This window comes from Schistocerca piceifrons, chromosome 1, assembly GCF_021461385.2.
Source record: "Schistocerca piceifrons isolate TAMUIC-IGC-003096 chromosome 1, iqSchPice1.1, whole genome shotgun sequence".
In the NCBI taxonomy this organism is placed as follows: Eukaryota; Metazoa; Arthropoda; class Insecta; order Orthoptera; family Acrididae; genus Schistocerca; species Schistocerca piceifrons.
Genome location: NC_060138.1, coordinates 863,601,292 through 863,624,156, shown reverse-complemented (window position 1 = coordinate 863,624,156; position 22,865 = coordinate 863,601,292). Strand labels below are relative to the sequence as shown.

At 40.5% G+C, this 22,865-nt stretch overlaps 1 protein-coding gene across 1 annotated transcript in view; it reads left to right on the top strand.

Moving 5' to 3' along the window:
* The window catches only part of LOC124716112 (replication factor C subunit 5), a 101,145-nt gene extending 82,496 nt beyond the window's left edge, over positions 1–18,649 (top strand). Inside the window, exons 7-8 of the mRNA XM_047243146.1 lie at positions 8,654–8,731; positions 18,299–18,649. Of these exons, the coding sequence (XP_047099102.1) occupies positions 8,654–8,731; positions 18,299–18,453 (233 nt within the window). The 3' untranslated portion in view covers positions 18,454–18,649. The remainder of the gene's footprint in view (positions 1–8,653; positions 8,732–18,298) is intronic.
* The last annotated feature ends 4,216 nt before the right edge of the window (positions 18,650–22,865 follow it).

Genomic DNA, 22,865 nt, shown 5'->3' with positions numbered 1-22,865 from the left:
GCACATTTTTGAGAGTGACTAGATCACAAATGCAACCCATATGCCATAAAACCACAGGAACCAACTCCTGTCAAATAGTATAGCCCTAAAAGAACAGAGGAAAAATACACAATGAATTAGTAAAAATACAGTTGTTGCATAGCAAAAACACTGGAACTAAGTCAATATAAAGGTATAAAAATAAATATAAATTCACATTATTTTTATAAATTGCTTAATAGCTTATTACTTTTACCATAAATGCGTTTATGAGTAGGTTTTTTTTTCTCTTTTTATGTATGCTTACAATGATGCATTACTTATAAGCATGCCTTTGTAATGGTTGTGTTACAATATATGTCCATATATGTTCATGTAAGCTTGAGTTCCAAAGTCAAGCTCCCCATATTGACTTGGGGCTAATACTGACCTCTGTCTTTGTGATTTCTTGAACTGCTTAATACAATTCACATTGACAAGATCACTGTTATGTAAGCACTCTACACCTACGCATGTACTTAGTTACATGTTCTGGGATGCCAGTGCCATTTCCTGATTATTTCTAGATGGTAAATGCAAGGGTATTAACAGGGGCTAAGGTGTATGTGGCATGATCTCTAGGTATAAATGGTTTATAAATAGTGTGTGTAGATGACATGCAAAAATGCTTATACACAGAGGCTGGACACAATGGCCTAATTTTTTAAATTTTATTTCTTAATTTTAATTTTGTTCTTAGTTAAGTGGGTGTAGTTTTTCCCGTGCAGTCTACAAGTAATGGTCTTTTCAGTTTTTGATTACTGAATTAGGTACCCAAAATAGTGTATGATGATCTCACAGCAAATAAATTGGAAATACTGTGTGCTGTATGGCACGTAATACAGTGTTTTGTAAGAGAGATCTTTGTAGTGGGTATCACATCATTTGAGTGTAATCTGTAATTAGATATGCATGTCAAGCCAGCAAATGTGTTAGAACATGATGTTTGAATCTGAAGCCATGTTTACTAGAAGAGCACTCTCATGCATCTATGATTGGTTTAGCATGTCTAGTTAGTAAATTATGCAGGTCACGATGTTTGTACATGACTGTTGGTGTAATCATAGGGGTGCTATATAAAGAAAGTTGTTCATGTAGCATGCATGACCAGCTATGCAAAATTGTGTGGAGTTATGTAAAATGCTTGAGTGTGTGTATTTTAGTATTTGACCTCTGTGATTTACAAGAAGAAGACTCACATGAACGGATATGGACTTTGAGTACAGGACAAGATGATTTCGAGGTGGTTGCACATGTCGAGATGTCGTAATGGTTCTGTGCCATGAGACGCTGTTTTAGTGGGACTATGTAACTTATTTACAAAACATGTTGGTTAAACAAACAATATGTATTATTATGATATATTTTATCTATTTAAACTATTTATGTATGAAGACTTTTGGAAGACAACAGTCAGTATGTATAATGCAAAATTTGTAATGGAACAATTAATGTGATTTGTTTTCTTCTTTACAATAAGTAACAATCTGTCTTTTCCTGTTGTTGTTGTGGTCTTCAGTCCTGAAACTGGTTTGATGCAGCTCTCCATGCTACTCTATCCTGTGCAAGCTTCTTCATCTCCCAGTACCTACTGCAACCTACATCCTTTTGAATCTGCTTAGTGTATTCATCTCTTGGTCTCCCTCTACGATTTTTACCCTCCACGCTGCCATCCAATACTAAATTGGTGATCCCTTGATGCCTCAAAACATGTCCTACCAACCGATCCCTTCTTCTAGTCAAGTTGTGCCACAAACTTCTCTTCTCCCCAATCCTATTCAATACCTCCTCATTAGTTACGTGATCTACCCACCTTATCTTCAGCATTCTTCTGTAGCACCACATTTCGAAAGCTTCTATTCTCTTCTTGTCCAAACTAGTTAACGTCCATGTTTCACTTCCATACATGGCTACACTCCATGCAAATACTTAGAGATACGACTTCCTGACACTTAAATCTATACTCGATGTTAACAAATCCTCTTCTTGAGAAACGCTTTCCTTGCCATTGCCAGTCTACATTTTATATCCTCTCTACTTCGACCATCATCAGTTATTTTACTCCCTAAATAGCAAAACTCCTTTACTACTTTAAGTGTCTCATTCCCTAATCTAATTCCCTCAGCATCGCCCGACCTAATTTGACTACATTCCATTATCCTCGTTTTGCTTTTGTTGATGTTCATCTTATATCCTCCTTTCAAGACACTGTCCATTCCGTTCAACTGCTCTTCCAAGTCCTTTGCTGTCTCTGACAGAATTACAATGTCATCGGCGAACCTCAAAGTTTTTACTTCTTCTCCATGAATTTTAATACCTACTCCGAATTTATCTTTTGTTTCCTTTACTGCTTGCTCAATATACAGATTGAATAACATCGGGGAGAGGCTACAACCCTGTCTCACTCCTTTCCCAACCACTGCTTCCCTTTCATGCCCCTCGACTCTTATAACTGTCATCTGGTTTCTGTACAAATTGTAAATAGCCTTTCGCTCCCTGTATTTTACCCCTGCCACCTTCAGAATTTGAAAGAGAGTATTCCAGTTAACATTGTCAAAAGCTTTCTCTAAGTCTACAAATGCTAGAAACGTAGGTTTGCCTGTTCTTAATCTTTCTTCTAAGATAAGTCGTAAGGTCAGTATTGCCTCACGTGTTCCAACATTTCTACGGAATCCAAACTGATCTTCCCCGAGGTCGGCTTCTACCAGTTTTTCCATTCGTCTGTAAAGAATTCGCTTTAGTATTTTGCAGCTGTGACTTATTAAACTGATAGTTCGGTAATTTTCACATCTGTCAACACCTGCTTTCTTTGGGATTGGAATTATTATATTCTTCTTGAAGTCCGAGGGTATTTCGCCTGTCTCATACATCTTGCCCACCAGATGGTAGAGTTTTGTCATGACTGGCTCTCCCAGGGCCATCAGTAGTTAGTAGAATTTTGTCTACTCCCGGGGTCTTGTTTCAACTCAGGTCTTTCAGTGCTCTGTCAAACTCTTCACGCAGTATCTTATCTCCCATTTCGTCTTCATCTACATCCTCTTCCATTTCCATAATATTGTCCTCAAGTACATCACCCTTGTATAAACCCTCTATATACTGCTTCCACCTTTTTGCTTTCCCTTCTTTGCTTAGAACTGGGTTGCCATCTGAGCTCTTGATATTCATACAAGTGGTTCTCTTCTCTCCAAAGGTCTCTTTAATTTTCCTGTAGGCAGTATCTACCTTACCCCTAGTGAGACAAGCCTCTACATCCTTACATTTGTCCTCTAGCCATCCCTGCTTAGCCATTTTGCACTTCCTGTCGATGTCATTTTTGAGATGTTTGTATTCCTTTTTGCCTGCTTCATTTACTGCATTTTTATATTTTCTCCTTTCATCAATTAAATTCAGTATTTCTTCTGTTACCCAAGGATTTCTATTAGCCCTCGTCTTTTTACCTACTTGATCCTCTGCTGCCTTCACTACTTCATCCCTCAGAGCTACCCATTCTTCTTCTACTGTATTTCTTTCCCCTATTCCTGTCAATTGTTCCCTTATGCTCTCCCTGAAACTCTGTACAACCTCTGGTTCTTTCAGTTTATCCAGGTCCCATCTCCTTAAATTCCCACCTTTTTGCAGTTTCTTCAGTTTCAATCTGCAGTTCATAACCAATAGATTGTGGTCCGAATCCACATCTGCCCCAGGAAATGTCTTAGAATTTAAAACCTGGTTCCTAAATATCTGTCTTACCATTATATAATCTATCTGATACCTTTTAGTATCTCCAGGATTCTTCCAGGTATACAACCTTCTTTTATGATTCTTGAACCAAGTGTTAGCTATGATTAAGTTATGCTCTGTGCAAAATTCTACAAGGCGGCTTCCTCTTTCATTCCTTCCCCCCAATCCATATTCACCTACTATGTTTCCTTCTCTCCCTTTTCCTACTGACGAATTCCAGTCACCCATGACTATTAAATTTTCGTCTCCCTTCACTACCTGAATAATTTCTTTTATCTCGTCATACATTTCATCTATTTCTTCATCATCTGCAGAGCTAGTTGGCATATAAACTTGTACTACTGTAGTAAGCATGGGCTTTGTGTCTATCTTGGCCACAATAATGCGTTCACTATGCTGCTTGTAGTAGCTAACCCGCACTCCTATTTTTTTATTCATTATTAAACCTACTCCTGCATTACCCCTATTTGATTTTGTATTTATAACCCTGTAATCACCTGACCAAACGTCTTGTTCCTCCTGCCACCAAACTTCACTAATTCCCGCTATATCTAACTTTAACCTATCCATTTCCCTTTTTAAATTTTCTAACCTACCTGCCCGATTAAGGGATCTGACATTCCACGCTCCGATCCGTAGAACGCCAGTTTTCTTTCTCTGTCTTTTCCTATGTTGTTGATATTCCTACCTGGAGTTTACATTATTTGTTTCATGGTCAAATTTGTAACGGGTACATGTGGCACTAGATTTGTATTTTTGTGATACTTGTACATTGGTCGTTGTCTTTCACTGTATTAATGTCAGGTTTAATAAAAGTGTTTAGGCACATCCACATTTAAAATGTGGCATGCCCATTGGCAACAGACGTGCGCTTGTAAGTGAGGCATGCTAGCACCATCGAAAGTTTCCTGCTGCTTTTGGATTTGTTGACCTCCAGTTTGATTTTGACTTTGTAAGGGAATGTGTGGATTGTGACATTCATTCTGCCAATATTTATTAAGCACATGCTGCCACTTTGATGCTTATTATTGAGATCAGACACTGTCAGTGCAGGTATATTTGTATTCAAATAATTAATTTCTGTTACATTAAAACTTTTTATTGTAATACCATTTTTCTATTCACTGTTAACTGACAAGTATGTACTGTTTTTTTGTAGCCTCAGTACACCAGGCTTGAAAATGAACCTGTAAGATTTGCAGCTAGTCGCCTAATGTAGGTACTGCAGCTGTTGACAGAAGCATTAATATATGCTTTAAGGAAAAACAGCCTTAATATTACATGGTAGACAGCATTCCTAATGCGGTTTGATCCCCTTTTACACCACCGCGAGGTGACTACATTGTGTATAGTTCATCATACACAATCATCAGATTGCAGTTTAAAAATAAATAAATGTAAACTACATCTACATTTATATTCCACAAGCCACCCAACTGTGTGTGGGGAAGGGCACTTTACGTGCCATTGTCATTACCTCCCTTTCCTGTCCTAGTCGCATATGGTTTGCGGGAAGAACGACTGCTGGAAAGCCTCTGTGCGTGCTCGAATCTCTCCAATTTTACATTCGTGATCTCCTCCGGAGGTATAAGTAGAGGGAAGCAATATATTCGATACCTCATCCAGAAACGCACCTTCTCGAAACCTGGACAGCAAGCTACACCGCGATGCAGAGTGCCTCTCTTGCAGAGTCTGCCACTTGAGTTTGCTAAACATCTCCGTAATGCTATCACGCTTACCAAATAACCCTGTGTTGAAACACACCACTCTTCTTTGGATCTTCTCTATCTCCTCTGTCAACCCGACCTGGTATGGATCCCACACTGATGAACAATACTCTAGTATAGGTCGAACGAGTGTTTTGTAAGCCACCTCCTTTGTTGATGGACTACATTTTCTAAGGACTCTCCCAATGAATCTCAACCTGGCATCTGCCTTACCAACATATAATTTTATATGATCATTCCACTTAAAATCGTTCTGTACGCATACTCCCAGATATTTTACAGAAGTAACTGCTACCAGTGTTTGTTCCACTATCATAGAATCATACAATAAAGGATCCTTTTTTCTATTAATTTGCAATACATTACATTTGTCTATGTTAAGGGTCAGTTACCACTCCCTGCACCAAGTGCCTATCTGCTGCAGATCGTCCTGCATTTCACTGCAATTTTCTAATGCTGCAACTTCTAATGCTGCAACTTCTCTGTATACGACAGCATCATCCGCGAAAAGCCACATGGAACTTCTGACACTATCTACTAGGTCATTAATATATATTGTGAAAAGCAATAGTCCCATAACACTCCCCTGTGGCACGCCAAAGGTTATTTTAATGTCTGTAGACATCTCTCCATTGAGAACAACATGCTGTGTTCTGTTTGTTAAAAACTCTTCAATCCAGCCACACAGTTGTTCTGATATTCCGTAGGCTCATACTTTATCAGGCGACAATGCGGAACTGTATTGGACGCCTTCCAGAAGTCAAGGAAAATGGCATCTACCTGGGAGCCTGTATCTAAATGAACAAATAAAGCGAGTTGGGTCTCACACAATCGCTGTTTCCGGAATCCATGTTGATTCCTACAGAGTAGATTCTGGGTTTCCAGAAATGACTTGATACGCAAGCAAAAAACATGTTCTAAAATTCTACAACAGATCGATGTCAGAGATATAGTCCTATAGTTTTGCGCATCTGCTCGACAACTCTTCTTGAAAACTGGAACTACCTGTGCTCTTTTCCAATCATTTGGAACCTTCCATTCCTCTAGAGACTTGCGGTACACGGCTGTTAGAAGGGGGGGCAAGTTCTTTCGTGTACTCTGTGTAGAATTGAATTGGTATCCCATCAGGTTCAGTGGACTTTCCTCTGTTGAGTGATTTCAGTTGCTTTTCTATTCCTTGGACACTTATTTCAATGTCAGCCATTTTTTTGTTCGTGCGAGAATTTAGAGAAGGAACTGCAGTGTGGTCTTCCTCTGTGAAACAGCTTTGGAAAAAGGTGTTTAGTATTTCAGCTTTATGCGTCTCATCCACTGTTACAATGCCATTATCATCCCAGAGTGTCTGGATATGCTGTTTCAATCCACTTACTGATTTAACGTAAGACCAGAACTTCCTAGGATTTTCTGTCAAGTCAGTACATAGAATTTTACTTTCGAATTCACTGAACGCTTCACGCATAGCCCTCCTTACGCTAACTTTGACATCGTTTAGCTTCTGTTTGTCTGAGAGGTTTTGGCTGTGTTTAAATTTGCAGTGAAGCTGTCTTTGCTTTCGCAGTAGTTTCCTAACTTTGTTGTTAAACCACGGTGGGTCTTTCCCTCACAGTGCATTTTACGATTGCCTTGAACTTTTTCCATAAACACTCAACATTGTCAGTGTCGGAACAGAAATTTTTGTTTTGTTCTGTTAGATAGTCTGAAATCTGCCTCCTGTTACTCTTGCTAAACAGATAAACATTCCTCCCTTTTTTTATATTCCTATTTGTTTCCATATTCAGGGATGCTGCAACGGCCTTACGATTACTGATTCCCTGTTCTGCACTTACAGAGTCGAAAAGTTCGGGTCTGTTTGTTATCAGTAGGTCCAAGATGTTACCTCCACGAGTCGGTTCTCTGTTTAATTGGTTCAAATGGCTCTGAGCACTATGGGACTTAACTTCTGAGGTCATCAGTCCCCTAGAACTTAGAACTACTTAAACCTAACTAACCTAAGGACATCACACACATTCATGCCCACAGCAGGATTCAAACCTGCGACCGTAGCGGTCTGTTTAATTGCTCGAGGTAATTTTCGGATAGTGCACTCAGTATAATGTCACTTGATGCTTTGTCCCTACCACCAGTCCTAAACATCTGAGTGTCCCAGTCTATATCTGGTAAATTGAAATCTCCACCTAACGCTATAACATGCTGAGGAAATTTATGTGAAATGTATTCCAGATTTTCTCTCAGTTGTTCTGTCAATAATGCTGCTGAGTCAGGAGGTCGGTAAAAGGAGCCAATTATTAACCTAGCTCGGTTGTTGAGTATAACCTCCACCCGTAATAATTCACAGGGACTATCCACTTCTATTTCACTACAGTATAAAATACTACTAACAGCAACAATCACACCACCAGCGGTTGTATGCAATTTATCCATTCTAAACACCGTCTGTGCCTTTGTAAAAATTTCCGCAGAATTTATCTCTGGCTTCAGCCAGCTTTCCGTACCTATAACGATTTCAGCTTCGGTGCTTTCTGTCAGCGCTTGAAGTTCCGGTACTTTACCAACGCAGCTTCGACAGTTTACAGTTACGATACCGATTGCTGCTTGAGCTGTAATGACTGTTATCCTGTTTAAGAATTTTGATGTCCTGCATATTCTTTTTCTTTCTTTCTTTCCTTTTTTCTCTCCATGGTTTCATGACACTACTTTCTATTAGGATGTTTCTATAATCAAGTTTTGCAAAGTAGACAACACCAGTGATGAAGAAATTGTTTGGTAACCATGTCATCTTTAGATTTTATGAAATTCCCTGGCCTTCAAGCTAAGATTTCTCTGCTTATGATTTTTTTCTCACCTTCATGGGAATAGCTTGAGAATTGGCTCTGGTGAGACTCTGCAAAGGACACTGAATGGGTTAAAACAATGAAATCAAGATCAAATTTACAGTACCTCACTTGAGATGGTGCAGAAAACAATGAGGAACCTCCATGGCCAATTACATGATGCATAATAAAGATCAATACAGTATTCAGCCATCCATGATTGTCATTACTATTAAGAATTTTCTGGTTTATAATTTTTTCATGAGTTCTGTCATTTGTCATCCTAAACTTAAAAATGAACGAAGTAACTTATGATGTATGTGTCTCATCACCTTTCATACTGGACATTCCACATAAATCTTTCCTTAATGATCTCAGGACTTAAGGACATTAAAATGGCTAAGGGCTTGGCACTACAAGATATATTAACAGAAGTTCATCACTTTGTACATAGAAGTAAGTAACTTTAAGTTACCAATTTTGTGTGTTATCTGAGAGATGAAGATGTTTTAGCACCTGTATGCTAGCATGTAGTTTAATTATATTAATAATATGAGGAGGATATTAGTGTTTAATGTCCCATTGATAATGAGGTCATTAGAGACGGAGCACACACTCGGATTGGGGAAGGGTGGAGAAGGAAATTGGCTGTGCCTTTTCAAAGGAACCATTCCAGCATTTGCCCCAAGTGATTTAGGGAAATCAGGATGATGCATCATCATGCTGAAACCATATTCATTGGATGATGTCTAGAGGTTCATCGTAAAGGAAACGAAACAACTGATGTCTGAGAAAACTGTTGATACATTTTTCCAGTAAGATGTTGTGGAAAGAAGTAGGGACCAGTGAGATGATCACGAATGATTCCATCCCACTTGTTGAGGCTGAACTTCTTTTGATAATTGTCTTGCCACACTTCATCAGGGTTTTCATATGCCCCAGCTTGATTGGTACAATACTTGAGGCTGGATTTTCACATGATAGGACCTTCATCAGTGCCAACAGAAAGTTATTGATGGTTGAACATTTGGCTCATGTAATCTTACACTCATTGAAGGTGTTTGGGTACAGGAGATTTACGTGCAAAATGTTTCAGATTGTCATGTGATTAACTCCTTCCCCTCTTGCAGTTGTCTTTGTACTAATTGATCAAGTTTCATTCACAGTACGAAGAATCTGTTCATCAGACTAAGGCATTTGTACATTATATGGTCTCCCACAGTTTGCAGTTTTCATCTCAAATGAGCCTCTGGCAGTAATGTTTATCATAAAGTTGATGTTCTGTGTTTGCATTCCCACCTGTAGGCTGTACATATGGTGCTTACTGCCATGTCCTGGCTTGGGTTGTAGGAAGCGTATTAGAACTTAAAGGAGGGGGGTTGGGGGTCAGATCAGTCTGCTATTTCCACATGGATGGGAGGAAACACAGAAAGACAAACTGATGACAGGTGATAGCTTGGATCAGCACCAAACACTGTCATAGAGCACCTGTGAGATGTACAGATTATTTGGGAATGGATAAGGATACTTGTAGGAGGCTCAAGGAATTCAGTGTTAAGCCCCTATTATAGATGGTAACAACGTACAAAACACAAATAGAACTGTGTGATCTCTTGTAAAGTTGTTCATTCTACTGTGTGAAACTCAAGGGAGAGACCTTGTGATATATTGAAACATCATTCGTTCAAATTAATTCTTTGAGATCAGGTTTCTATTTAACAAGAAATTAGTTTTATATTATGACACTTCGTTACAAAGGTATATGTATATCTAAATTGATATTTATACAGCATTTTGTACATGGAGGATCCACTCTTTTCTGGAGCTATTGTCCTGACAGTGACAGTAAACCTTCTGATTAGAGTAGAACGAAGACAAAAACGAAAAGCCATATGTTCTTGGTTTCGACCTTGGCTGAAAAGAAGGGACAAAGACAGGGGACTGTATTCACTGCTAATGAAAGAACTGAGGCTTGAAGATTCGCAAGAATTTCGAGAAGTTGCTGCCTATGATAGACGATGGAATTAGCAAGTGTGACACGGTCGTGAGGGAGACTATCTCACCTTCTCGAAAGTAAGAATTAAATCATATGTTTATACATTTTGTGACCATACCAGCCTTGATCACTGATAAAATACCGGTACAGGCCCTGTTATGTTGCAGGCTGGTTACAACATTACATTTCCTGGTGACTTGGGAATCTTTTACAAGTCTGGCTTGTAGCCACAGAATAACAGCCCACCATTTCAAAAGTTTTCAGTTAAAACGTCCTGGCTGAGAGGCCATGGTCAACGTATAAAATTTCCACCTAACGTTTCGTCTCTATCTGCGGGAGACATCTTCTGAGGTCATCCAGCTACTGCCACTGAGGCTCCAGGTACTCTCCCATTTATAGAGCGCATAGAGGGCACCACCATTCGTCATGTGATGCCGACGGTATGTCTATCTTTGGAAGGCGTCATCATATGTCGACGTTGCGCCAGCAGAATGACAATAGATTACTCTTAATCAAGAATGATGACGCCTTCCAAAGATAGATATACCATCGGCATCACGTAACGAAAGGTGGTGCCCTCTACGTGCTACCTGAAGCCTCAGTGGCAGTAGCTGGACGACCTCAGAAGATGTCTCCCGCAGGTGAAGACGAAACGTTAGTTGGAAATTTTATACGTCGACCACAGCCTCTCAGCCCGGAAGTAACTAAAGACAACACCGGCCGTGAAAGCCTACATTGTATGATTTCAAAAGTTGTTGTGGCTGTATGCACTGCAATTTGCAACAGTTTAGAGGACCCGTACTTAAAGGTGTACGTGTGTTATTTTTCAGAGTTCAGAAAATACACTCCTGGAAACTGAAATAAGAACACCGTGAATTCATTGTCCCAGGAAGGGGAAACTTTATTGACACATACCTGGGGTCAGATACATCACATGATCACACTGACAGAACCACAGGCACATAGACACAGGCAACAGAGCATGCACAATGTCGGCACTAGTACAGTGTATATCCACCTTTCGCAGCAATGCAGGCTGCTATTCTCCCATGGAGACGATCGTAGAGATGCTGGATGTAGTCCTGTGGAACGGCTTGCCATGCCATTTCCACCTGGCGCCTCAGTTGGACCAGCGTTCGTGCTGGACGTGCAGACCGCGTGAGACGACGCTTCATCCAGTCCCAAACATGCTCAATGGGGGACAGATCCGGAGATCTTACTGGCCAGGGTAGTTGACTTACACCTTCTAGAGCACGTTGGGTGGCACGGGATACATGCGGACGTGCATTGTCCTGTTGGAACAGCAAGTTCCCTTGCCGGTCTAGGAATGGTAGAACGATGGGTTCGATGACGGTTTGGATGTACCGTGCACTATTCAGTGTCCCCTCGACGATCACCAGTGGTGTACGGCCAGTGTAGGAGATTGCTCCCCACACCATGATGCCGGGTGTTGGCCCTGTGTGCCTCGGTCGTATGCAGTCCTGATTGTGGCGCTCACCTGCACGGCGCCAAACACGCATACGACCATCATTGGCACCAAGGCAGAAGCGACTCTCATCGCTGAAGACGACACGTCTCTATTCGTCCCTCCATTCACGCCTGTCGCGACACCACTGGAGGCGGGCTGCACGATGTTGGGGCGTGAGCGGAAGACGGCCTAACGGTGTGCGGGACCGTAGCCCAGCTTCATGGAGATGGTTGCGAATGGTCTTCGCCGATACCCCAGGAGCAACAGTGTCCCTAATTTGCTGGGAAGTGGCGGTGCGGTCCCCTACGGCACTGCGTAGGATCCTACGGTCTTGGCGTACATCCGTGCTTCGCTGCGGTCCGGTCCAAGGTCGACGGGCACGTGCACCTTCCGCCGACCACTGGCGACAACATTGATGTACTGTGGAGACCTCACGCCCCACGTGTTGAGCAATTCGGCGGTACGTCCACCCGGCCTCCCGCATGCCCACTATACGCCCTCGCTCAAAGTCCGTCAACTGCACATACGGTTCACGTCCACGCTGTCGCGGCATGCTACCAGTGTTAAAGACTGCGATGGAGCTCCGTATGCCACGGCAAACTGGCTGACACTGACGGCGGCGGTGCACAAATGCTGCGCAGCTAGCGCCATTCGACGGCCAACACCGCGGTTCCTGGTGTGTCCGCTGTGCCGTGCGTGTGATCATTGCTTGTACAGCCCTCTCGCAGTGTCCGGAGCAAGTATGGTGGGTCTGACACACCGGTGTCAATGTGTTCTTTTTTCCATTTCCAGGAGTGTATATGTATTATATTTGTATATCTAAATTTACTTTTATACAAACAACAGAAAATCCAGAATGGTATGTAACAATATTATGAAAATGAACATTTCAACTCACCATATAGCAGAGATACTGAGTTGCAGATAGTTACAACAAAAAGACTCTCACAAATAAATAAAGCTTTCAGCTGTTAAGGCCTTCGTCAACAATAGATTTACACACACACACACACACACACACACACACACACACACACACACACACTCACTTTTATACAGCGTTTTGCAGGTGGAAGACCCACTCTTTTTTGGAGCTATTGCCCTGACAGCGACAGTAAACCTTCAGATTAGGGTAGAACGATAATGAAAAGCCAGTGCCTGGGTCACTAAAAGTTTTACAGCCCTCTTCTGTTACACTGGGCAAAACTGCACAGACTTTCTCGTCAATCAATGCCAGTTTCTCTTTCCTGGTATGCTGAAATAAAGCAAGAGATGCAATCAAATCAAACATGAGCGTTCGTAAGCAAAGGCATTATGATATAAATCGAAAATCACCGTGTGAAGTTATATGCATATTACTCAAAAATAAAGGATTGCGATTGCCAACATACGTGATTATGATACAGTGTGTCGTGCGGGTCATACATACACTTTTCCTCGCTGTATGCCTGAATTAAGATGCTTAATACCTCTTTGCTCCATTCCATTTCTACAATGTGAAGCAATCAATATAAAAATGCTTTCACAAACAGTTAATGTAATAGGAAGTCTACTGGCAAATAAAGTATTGCCTTTTTTTTTTTTTTAGGAAAACCTACTTACTAAAAGAAATTCAGAAAATCACCAACACAAAAATCTGGAATTAGCCACTAGACACCTAATAATAAGCAAATAACAAGCAGAAAGTACTGCGGTACCACCTCCTGCACATGCACGAGGAGTTATCGCTGTTTAGTGTGCGCGTGCAGATTGATAGCAGTTTAGAACTGCTCTCTATTCTGGCACACTGATAATGCATCTGCAGATTTTCATAATCACGCTAGACCAGTACCGTTTGCAGCAGATGGTTGTGTAATACCCCCTTTAGGAATAACACTTGTTTATTGCACTCAAACCTTCACTGAAGATGATTTCTAAGCATTAGAAAAAGAAAAGGTCTGATTGTTGGCACAACAGAAATTGGGTAGTGAGGGTATCACAATTAAGAGAATTATGCTCATACATAGACATACTACAATTGTGACATGTTGTAATGCAGATCTGAGCTACTTCTAAAGTTTGATGAATTAAATAGAAGCACCCATGCCATGTATATTCCATATACAAAATACATGACCTTTGAAAGTGAGCAAAGCCCGAAACTAGTCATTCAATAAATAAATAAATAAGAGATTTGGGACCACCAATTACAAATGTCTTTTCTTCATTTTTTTATCATTCATTTCTCAATATTCTCCATGCCATCCAACAATACATGGCACAGTCCAGTTACAGTAATTTTTTCTGTATAGTTGATTAAAGTGGCATAGCACCTTACTGTCAAAATTGACACACTGTGATCTATAGCAGGATTTTGTGAAAGAACCTGAGGTAGTGACATGTAAAAGATCCACAGTAATTTAATAATAGCATGACCGAGACACTAGACTTGCATTTGGAAAGAAAATGGTTCAGATCTGTCCAGAAAAGTGTGATAGTGTGTCCATAATGTCATTAAATTGTCTCGGGGACATTCTGAGATGGTTCCTATGAAAAGGATGCAAGTGATTCCCTTCTATAATCCGAGTGTGTGTACCATTTGCAATGATCATGTGGAGAGCACATTTATCCCTAATTTCCCATGTATTAATGTTAGGTAGGTGTCAAGGAAACAGAAAGAGTTGTGCCAGATCTAAAATGATTACATTGTGAACAAGGATCTATGTGGAAATAAGACACAGAATTTTAAACACAATATATTTGATAAATTTAATTTTATATAAAGAAATATCAGTGAATGCCGTAAGCTTTTGTCATGACTGTAAAGTACAAAAGTGTAAATAGACAAAAGCATCTTCTTAAATTTTTTTAGTGCATTTTTGGCTGTATCAATCTGGAATTAAAAAGTACTGTAAAAACAAATGTTTCGAATGTCTTTCTTAGGTCCTCTTGAGGGCAACTGAACTGGAGCTTTCTGCGAATGATCTTTCCTGCACAGTGTGTCCCAGGAGGAATGGTGAATCTTCAGGGATATGACAGGAACACTAATTGGAAGCAAGAAACTTGTTATAGACATATACCCTATCCTGAAAAGTACTTTTGTTTTTGGGCTAGTGACACCCACCTTTGTATTTTATCCAACCAACATCTAATGTTTTATTTTAGCCCAATCTACTTCGTTGCTTTCAGTCTCTTAGCTTAGATTGTCTAACTGCCATTAAAGTAACCCGTTTTAATGCACCATTCTTCATGGTGCGTTGTGAGTGAAGTAGTGCACGGGATTTAGCCTGTATCAGAGAGCAGCATCAGTTTACTTAATTCGTATATACACTGGCTAAAATACCACACACATCAACACTAATGAAGACTATGCATATATGGTGTATGTATGTGGCTTCTGTGATGAAAGCTCCTGCTGCTATCAAAGAATACTGTTGGTGCTTCCCGACACATCAAATTCCTGATCATAGAGTCTTTACCAGAGTTTTCAGCACATTGTATGAGACAGATATTCTTCCAAGTCCCCAGTTTTCTTCTGAACATGTTTTTCAACAACCTGTACAGAGACAGCAAGACATTGTTGAAATCGTACACCCTGCACGCAATGACTTTCTACACATAATGTCCCACAAAATGTTATGAGTGGGAAACTTGTACCCATTTTACAATAGTGTATCCACAGTCTTCACATTGGCGACGATGTCACATGACTTGCGGTTTGTCACTGGTTAAATGAAAATCGTCACTTGTTTCCACTGATCACTATTGAAGCCATATTTACAAGGGTTGGAGTCAATACTACATCTAATAATCATCAATGGTCACGGGAAAGGCGACTCACTAAAGTGGAAACCAATTTCAGAGTTTTTCGAGCCATGTTTGGTACTGAACACCTTGATGATTTTCCGTTGCCACACAGACTGCAATGTATTTCCACCATGATGGAGCTCCTCCACATTTTACGAGACATATGAGGGAAAACCTCAACCACACTTCCCCTAGTCGCTGGGTTGGTCATGGTAGTACATTTAATTGGCCACTGAGATCACCAGATCTTACGCCATTAGAGTTTCATTTATGGTGTTGAATGAAGTCTGAGATATACAAATGAAACGTGAATATGAAAGCTGAACTGCTTGGTCACATCATGGATGCAACTCGCCTCATTAGGGAATATGTAGAGGCGCTCAGACAAGCAACATAACATGTTCTCCCAGCAGTTCACAAATGTATTGAAGGTGATAGTGGGATTTTTGAACAATTATTGTGAACTGTACAACAGCTGTAATGTGATGTATACTATAATTCTTAGAGGTGAATGTGTTGAAAATTCGTATTTTGCAATTGATGCTTTGTAAAGTGCATATTATTGTGTTTACTGTTGTTTATGTGACAGTGTATTGAATAATGCAGAAAATAAATAACACTGTACATTATATGTTCTCTATCTCGGAAATCATTCAGAATAGGGCACTGTCCATATGAAGTTTTTTGCTTCAAATGATCATTCCTGTTGTGTCACCGAATACTGACCATTCCTTATGGGACACCCTGTCTATCATCCTGTTTTGGTTGTCATGTGACATGCATAGTCACAATAATGGAATGTCACTGATCAGGTCAAAACATAAAAGCCTGTTGCAGAAGATTGGTCATATGGAATACTGTAGCCTCTTCTGTGATGGTAGATTGTCAGGAACAGTGATTCTGCAACTTGTATCCATGGTCTGTGCTTCCTGCTGATATAGGTAGATGCTCCATTCCTCTACTCTTATGGTTGATTGTTTACATGGGTGAGTCCACTTCATGAGGAGCTGCTAGTTAGAACACAAGGACTCATTGGACTGGGATTGCTGGCAGCTAGGCTGTTGGCATCTTTCAGTGGCCTCCATTATTTTCTGCTGCAGCATTCGTGGCTGCCTGGCAACCATACAGACTTCTTGAAAATTTGTGGGCCAGCAATAGTCCAGGTGGTGTTTCAGCTGTTGCTGGTGTGCTGTTTGGCTCCAGTTGCATGTAACATTGATCACAATGTGGAGAGCATCTATGGAATCCTTCATGGACTTCAGCAGATCTTTGATCTTATGGCAACTCTCAAATATTGCATTAATTCTTATGTGGTGCAGTACTTTACTTTAAACACAATACCTGAACCTGGAAATGTAGGTGTCCTAAAGAGCTCAAAGTTTGGTTTACAGAATAAATTTGCTAAAAGAATTTTATATGTTTTTATTGACAGTTCAAGCTGTGCCATGCTGAAGAAGATAATTGTGTCTCTTGTGTAATACTCTCGTGAAAATTTGGTTTGTGTTCATCACTCAAGCCATGTAATTGAAAAAATGCCTTTGATTGACTGAGCTCCTAAAGACAAAATTGTCTAATTTCTCTTTAGAAATATTTAAAACAAGGGAAAGCTTACCACTCACCTAAAGCAGATTGATGCATGGAGCACAGAAACACATTACAGAAAACGGCATTCACACTAGCTTTCAAGCACTAGTTTTATTTACAGCAGTAGTACACACATTCACACACACAACAATACAGACACTCAAATGCACATTCCTGAGCCCATGACAAGACTAGTTACTGATACTTGATTATTGAAAGCAGTTGCTTGAGCTGTTGGAGGTGTGAACAGGGCAGTAGGAAAGCGGCAGGTCCTTGGACAGGTGACTCCACAGCCACACAACAAGATGAAAAAAATACAGAGTTCGGAACAAAGTATCTCTGAACTAAACACATGGAGAGTGTCTCGTACATCACATCCTGCTCTCTCACAGTGCATCTGCCCTAAGCTCTGCTGACCTGTTCCCACTGCCTCACCTTGCCTTTTTCCCTTCTCTCTTCTGTCCACACAACTCCTTTTCTGTACAGACCATGCTCTGCCTTCTCCGACAACTCTTCCCCTCTCACCCTCCTCATGCAGGCATTCTCCCTCTCCTACCTCCTTTTTCAACCACTCCCCTCTCCCTTTCTACCTCTTCATGTTCATGTTACTCTCCCCCCCTTTCCCGCCCTTTCTGAGCACCTGTGAGCTCATCTGACCAAAGACCTGCCTCTTCCCTACTGCTCCCTCATTGTTGTTTCCTGTTTTGTGTTTCTGTGCTTCATGCAACAATCCACTCTAGGTGAGTGGGTTGCCTTTTCTTATTTTGTGTGTTTTTTTCTTTCAAAATAGTGTGGGAGAGATTCACCTGAGGTTATTCTCACAGATATGGGGGAGGGGGAGACAAGTTTTTAGGGAGAAGCCCGTCTAGCCAGTTCATAGTTCATGTCCCCTCAAGTCAGATATGTGAAACTGTTTCACTTTTTTAGAATATTTTATAGCTGTATATGGATTATGTTTTCGTCAATTACCCGGAAAAAAAAAAAAAAAAAACTGCAATACTGTCATCTGAGAAGCGTAGATTTGGTATGGTTGCACTGATAATCTGCTTATATTTATGTGATTCATGAATATTGTAGATGAAAAATTGTGCTCTGACTGCCCTTATAAATGTTTTCTAGGTTATAGGTCTAAGATTGCTATATAGGTATTTAAGCTCTGTTTCTAATTTACAACTTATTTTGGTTCCAGTTGAACTTCCAGCTTCAGCACTAAACACTTTGCTAATAAAAATGGCAGATATTGAATACAGGCTAGCTACTGGCACAAGTGAAAATGTTCAAATCGGTGCTTTGATGGCAGCCTTCTTTGAAGCACGAGAAATTGTGCCATCTGAGGCTTCTTGAGAGTTTTATGGGTGAGATACTTGTGAAGCTGTTGGATCCAGAGTCTCAGAAGGCTTGAGGAGATATTGATGAAGGAAAAATATGAGTTTGACACCAAACTGTTCCACGCTATTACCATTTATTATTTACTTTCGTATTGTTATTTGCTGTAATGTATACAATTTCAATGCTGTAAAATAAAAAAAGACTGTTTAAATTGTATTTACTTGACCTTGGAGAGCAAGACTTCCTCACATGTTGATTTTTATGATTAATATTGCAGATGTGTAATACAGGATGAATATTGTAGAAGTGATGAATACAGGAAGTAATGATCTATTTGCACATTCCTACAGATTGATTTGTGCTTCTATCCTGTCTTGAATTCCTCCCTTGACATCTTGTCTCAGTCTAGTATGACTGCCAGTTGAACAGGTTATTGTGCATTTTATGATTATTTAAAATGTAATGAAAGAACGCCACATCTGAGGAGTTACTCAGTTTTTGAATGCTCTGAAGTTGAAATCCGCAGAAATGTATTGTCGAATAAAGGAAGTAAACAGTGATATAGCAATGACTGAAGGAAAGGTGAGAAATTGGTGTGAAATTTTTCAACAATGGATGAACATATGTGAATGAAGATGTCTGCATCAAGTTTCATCAGTCACTTTTCAAAGTCGATTTGAAGAATCAAGTGAAGAACAAAACTCATGCAAGACAGACAAACAAATAACCTTTGATGAGCTGCATATTTCTCAGACTTTTCTGGGTCAATTCGTTTCCAAATAACTTAACTACAGCAAAAATCTACATTTACATCTGTATTCTGCGAACCATCTTGGCATGCATGGCAGAGCGTACATCCTAATGTACCAGTTATTAGTGTTTCTTCCCATTCCAGTCAAGAATGGAGCACAGAAAGAATGATTTCTGAGTGTCTATGTGTGTGCTGTAATTATTCTGATCTTATCCTCACTGTCCTATTCCCTTGCAGTCTGTCATTTCTGCACTCCGCAAGAAGTGCATGAAGTTGTGCGAGGAAGAATGGCTGGCGGTGGCAGCCAATAAACTGCGGTTGGTGAAGTCAACAATTCAGCCGTGGCATTCCTCCTGCCGGTTGCTGAGGTGGGAAGAAGTGACCCTCACACATAGCTTTCTATTATGGCAGGAGGATCCCCCGTTTTGTGATGCTTGTGGTGTGCCCATCTCTGTCCGCCACATTTTAACAGACTGCATTTTATACTGTGATGCAAGGGCAGAAGCACAAGTTGATGGTGGATCTGCTCTGTATTTTAGCTAATGATGAGACGTGTGTATCTAGGGTTTTAAAGTTTTGTGATGTGTCTGGACTCTGGCCTAAACTTTTAGGCTGGTGGTTTTAGTGTACTGCAGAGTGGCTGGCTCCTCCCTTTCTTCCTTGCCATCAGCCAGTCACTTCCATCTGCTATATTGTTTTAGCTCCCTCTATCGCTTTCTTCCTGTGTTGTCCGTGTTTTACTGCTGACGGTATGCTTCATCACACACTTCGGTGTGGGTAGGCACATTTTTTCCAACCTTTTTACCTGCATTTTACGTTCTGTTTTATCCTCCTGTTCTGTGTATTTTCTTGACACCAGTCTCAATCTGTTATTGAGCGGGCGCTGAAGACCTTGCTGTCGTGCACCCATGCAACCCTCTCCATCCATCCATCATCCTTGCAGTCCCTATGTGAGTGATATAAGTGAGTTGTAGTGATCATTTTAAAGCTGGTGCTTCAAACTTTGTTAGTAAATTTTCTTGGGACAGATTATGTCTATCATCTAGAGTCTACCAGCTCAGTTTCTTCAGTATTTCTGTGCCACTCTCTCATGGATCAAACAAACCTGTGACCATCCATGCTGCCCTTGTCTGTATGTGTTCAATATCCCCCGTTAGTCCTATTTGGTACGGGACCCACACACCTGGCCAATATTCTAGAACTGGTCACACAAGTGATTTTTAAGCAATCTCTATTGTAGACTGATTGCTCTTCCACAGTATTCGATCAATAAACTGAAGTCTGCTACCTGCCTCAGCCACGAGTGGGCCTATGTGATAATTCCATTTCATATCCCTAAAAAGTGATACACTCAGGTATTTGTATGAGTTGGCTGCTTCCAGCTGTGACTCATTGATAATATAGTCATAGGGTACTAAGATTTTCATTTTGTGAATGTAGATCTTTACATTTTTGAACATTTACAGCAAGTTGCCAACCTTTGCATCACTTCGAAATCTTACCAAAATCTGAGTGAATATTTGTGCAGCTTCTTTCTGAGAGTACTTCATTATAGATAACTGCCTGATCTCCAAAAAGTTTGAAGTTACTATTAATATTGTCTGCAAGATGATTAATACACAACATAAACAGCAAGAGTCCCAACACAGTTCCTTGGGGCACACCCAAAGTGGCTTCTACAACTGACAATGACTCATTCCAAGATAACATGCTGTGTCCTCCTTATCAAAAGGTCGTCAATACAGTCACAAATTCCACTTGAGACCCCATATGATCGTACTTCTGACAATAAGCGTGGGTGTGGTACTGAGTCTAATGCTTTTCAGAAATCAAGAAATACTGCATCTACCCAACTGCCTTGATCCAAAGCTTTCAGTATGTTGTGACAAAAGTGCGAGTTGGGTTTCATATGATTGATGTTATCAGAATCCATGCTGTTTGGCATGGAGCATACTGATTCCACTAATGTTTTCAGTGGTATGAGGACCGAACTGGGGTAGTTCTCCTGGGTTTTCCTTTGCAAAGGAACATTTGATAACAGAGTTAAGCATTTCAGCTTTTGCTTTGCTATCCTCAAGTTCAGTTACTGTCTCATTCGATAGGGATTGGATACTTACTTTGGTGCCACTAACAGTGTTTACATATGACCAGAATTTCCTTGGGTTTTGTGAAAGATTATTTGACAGCATTCTGCTATGGTAGTCATTGAAGGCTTCACACACAGTTCTCTTGATATCCAAGTGCATTTCACACAGCATCATTCAATCAATAGCCCTACACTTAATTTTATACCTATTATGCATTAGTATCTGTTTCTTTAGAAATTTCTTTACAGTGTCTGTACACCATGGAGGTTCCCTTCCATTACAAACTGTTCTCTGTTGGGTACATACCTATCCAATGCATGGTCAACTATTCCTTTAAAGTTGAGCCTTAGTTCCTCTAAATGCTCCTGCCCTGTTTCAGGTTCCTCATTGAGAAATGACGTTACTAATTTTTTTATGTAGTTTACTGAATATACATGTCTTTCTGCTTGTTGTAAGGTCTATTTCTTCCCATGAGATCCAATTATATTTCCATCATGAGTGGAGTCCTGAACTACCTGTTCTTTGTAGTTTTCAGAGAAAGTATTTAGTAATGTTTCACTGGATATCTTATCACACCCACCACTAACAAAGCTGTAATTTTCCCAGTTGATTGTTGGATGATTAAAGTCTCCACTAATGATTACAGTGTGATTAGGGAACTTGCGTACAAGTGAACTGACATTTTCTCTAAAATTTTGTTTACATCAGGAGAAAAGTCTGGTGGTCAATAGAAAGATCCAATTATCATTTTATGCCCACCCTTGGTACTGTGTTTCGCCCAAACAATCTCACATGCAGCTTCAGTCTCTGTCTTGGTGGATTTGAGTTTCTTGTCTAGAGCAACAAATAAATTAGTTCCATTTCCCATTTGCCTATCCTTTTGATATACACTTAAATTATCTCCAAAAATATCACTGCTGTCCATTTCAGGTTTCAACCGACTTACTGTTCCTAGTATTATGTGAGCTTCACTGCCTTTCAGGAGCACTTCAAACTCTGGCACTTTGTTGCAAATGCTTCAGCAGTTAACCATTAGGATTTTGATACTCTCGCCTGTAGGATGTATTTCCTTTGATGTTACACTGAAACTTCTGGCTTTCCTACAGCTAATGTTACCTGGATTGGATGGAGAGTCACCTAATGTAAAAAACTTGCGTGCACTCCACACAGTCTGCTACCTGAGTAGCAGCCTCTGATGTTTAGTACCGTATGGCACAAGTCCAAGAAGGGTCACAGCCTAGCATGTCACAGAACCTTCAGTCTCCTGTTCAGTCCTTCCATTCAATTCAGAACCAAAGGGCCATGATCAGTTCTGGAGACAATGCTTTTTTGAAACTCCATGCACAAAGCTGGTCTTTTTAACCTTCTCTGCCAGTCGTTGGTATGATCCAAGTATGACCTCGCAGCCCAGATGATAGATTTGTTCCAACGTGTGCCACAATCTGCACTTTGTTCCCTCAATGGTTGCGCTCTGTTCCCTCAGTGCTTGCTGGGATAGCCTGAACAACATGTTGAATTAGGCACAGACATACAAACTGAGAGTACCTGGTGCCCTTTCCTGTCCCTTGCTGCCATTTCCTTAAGGGGTA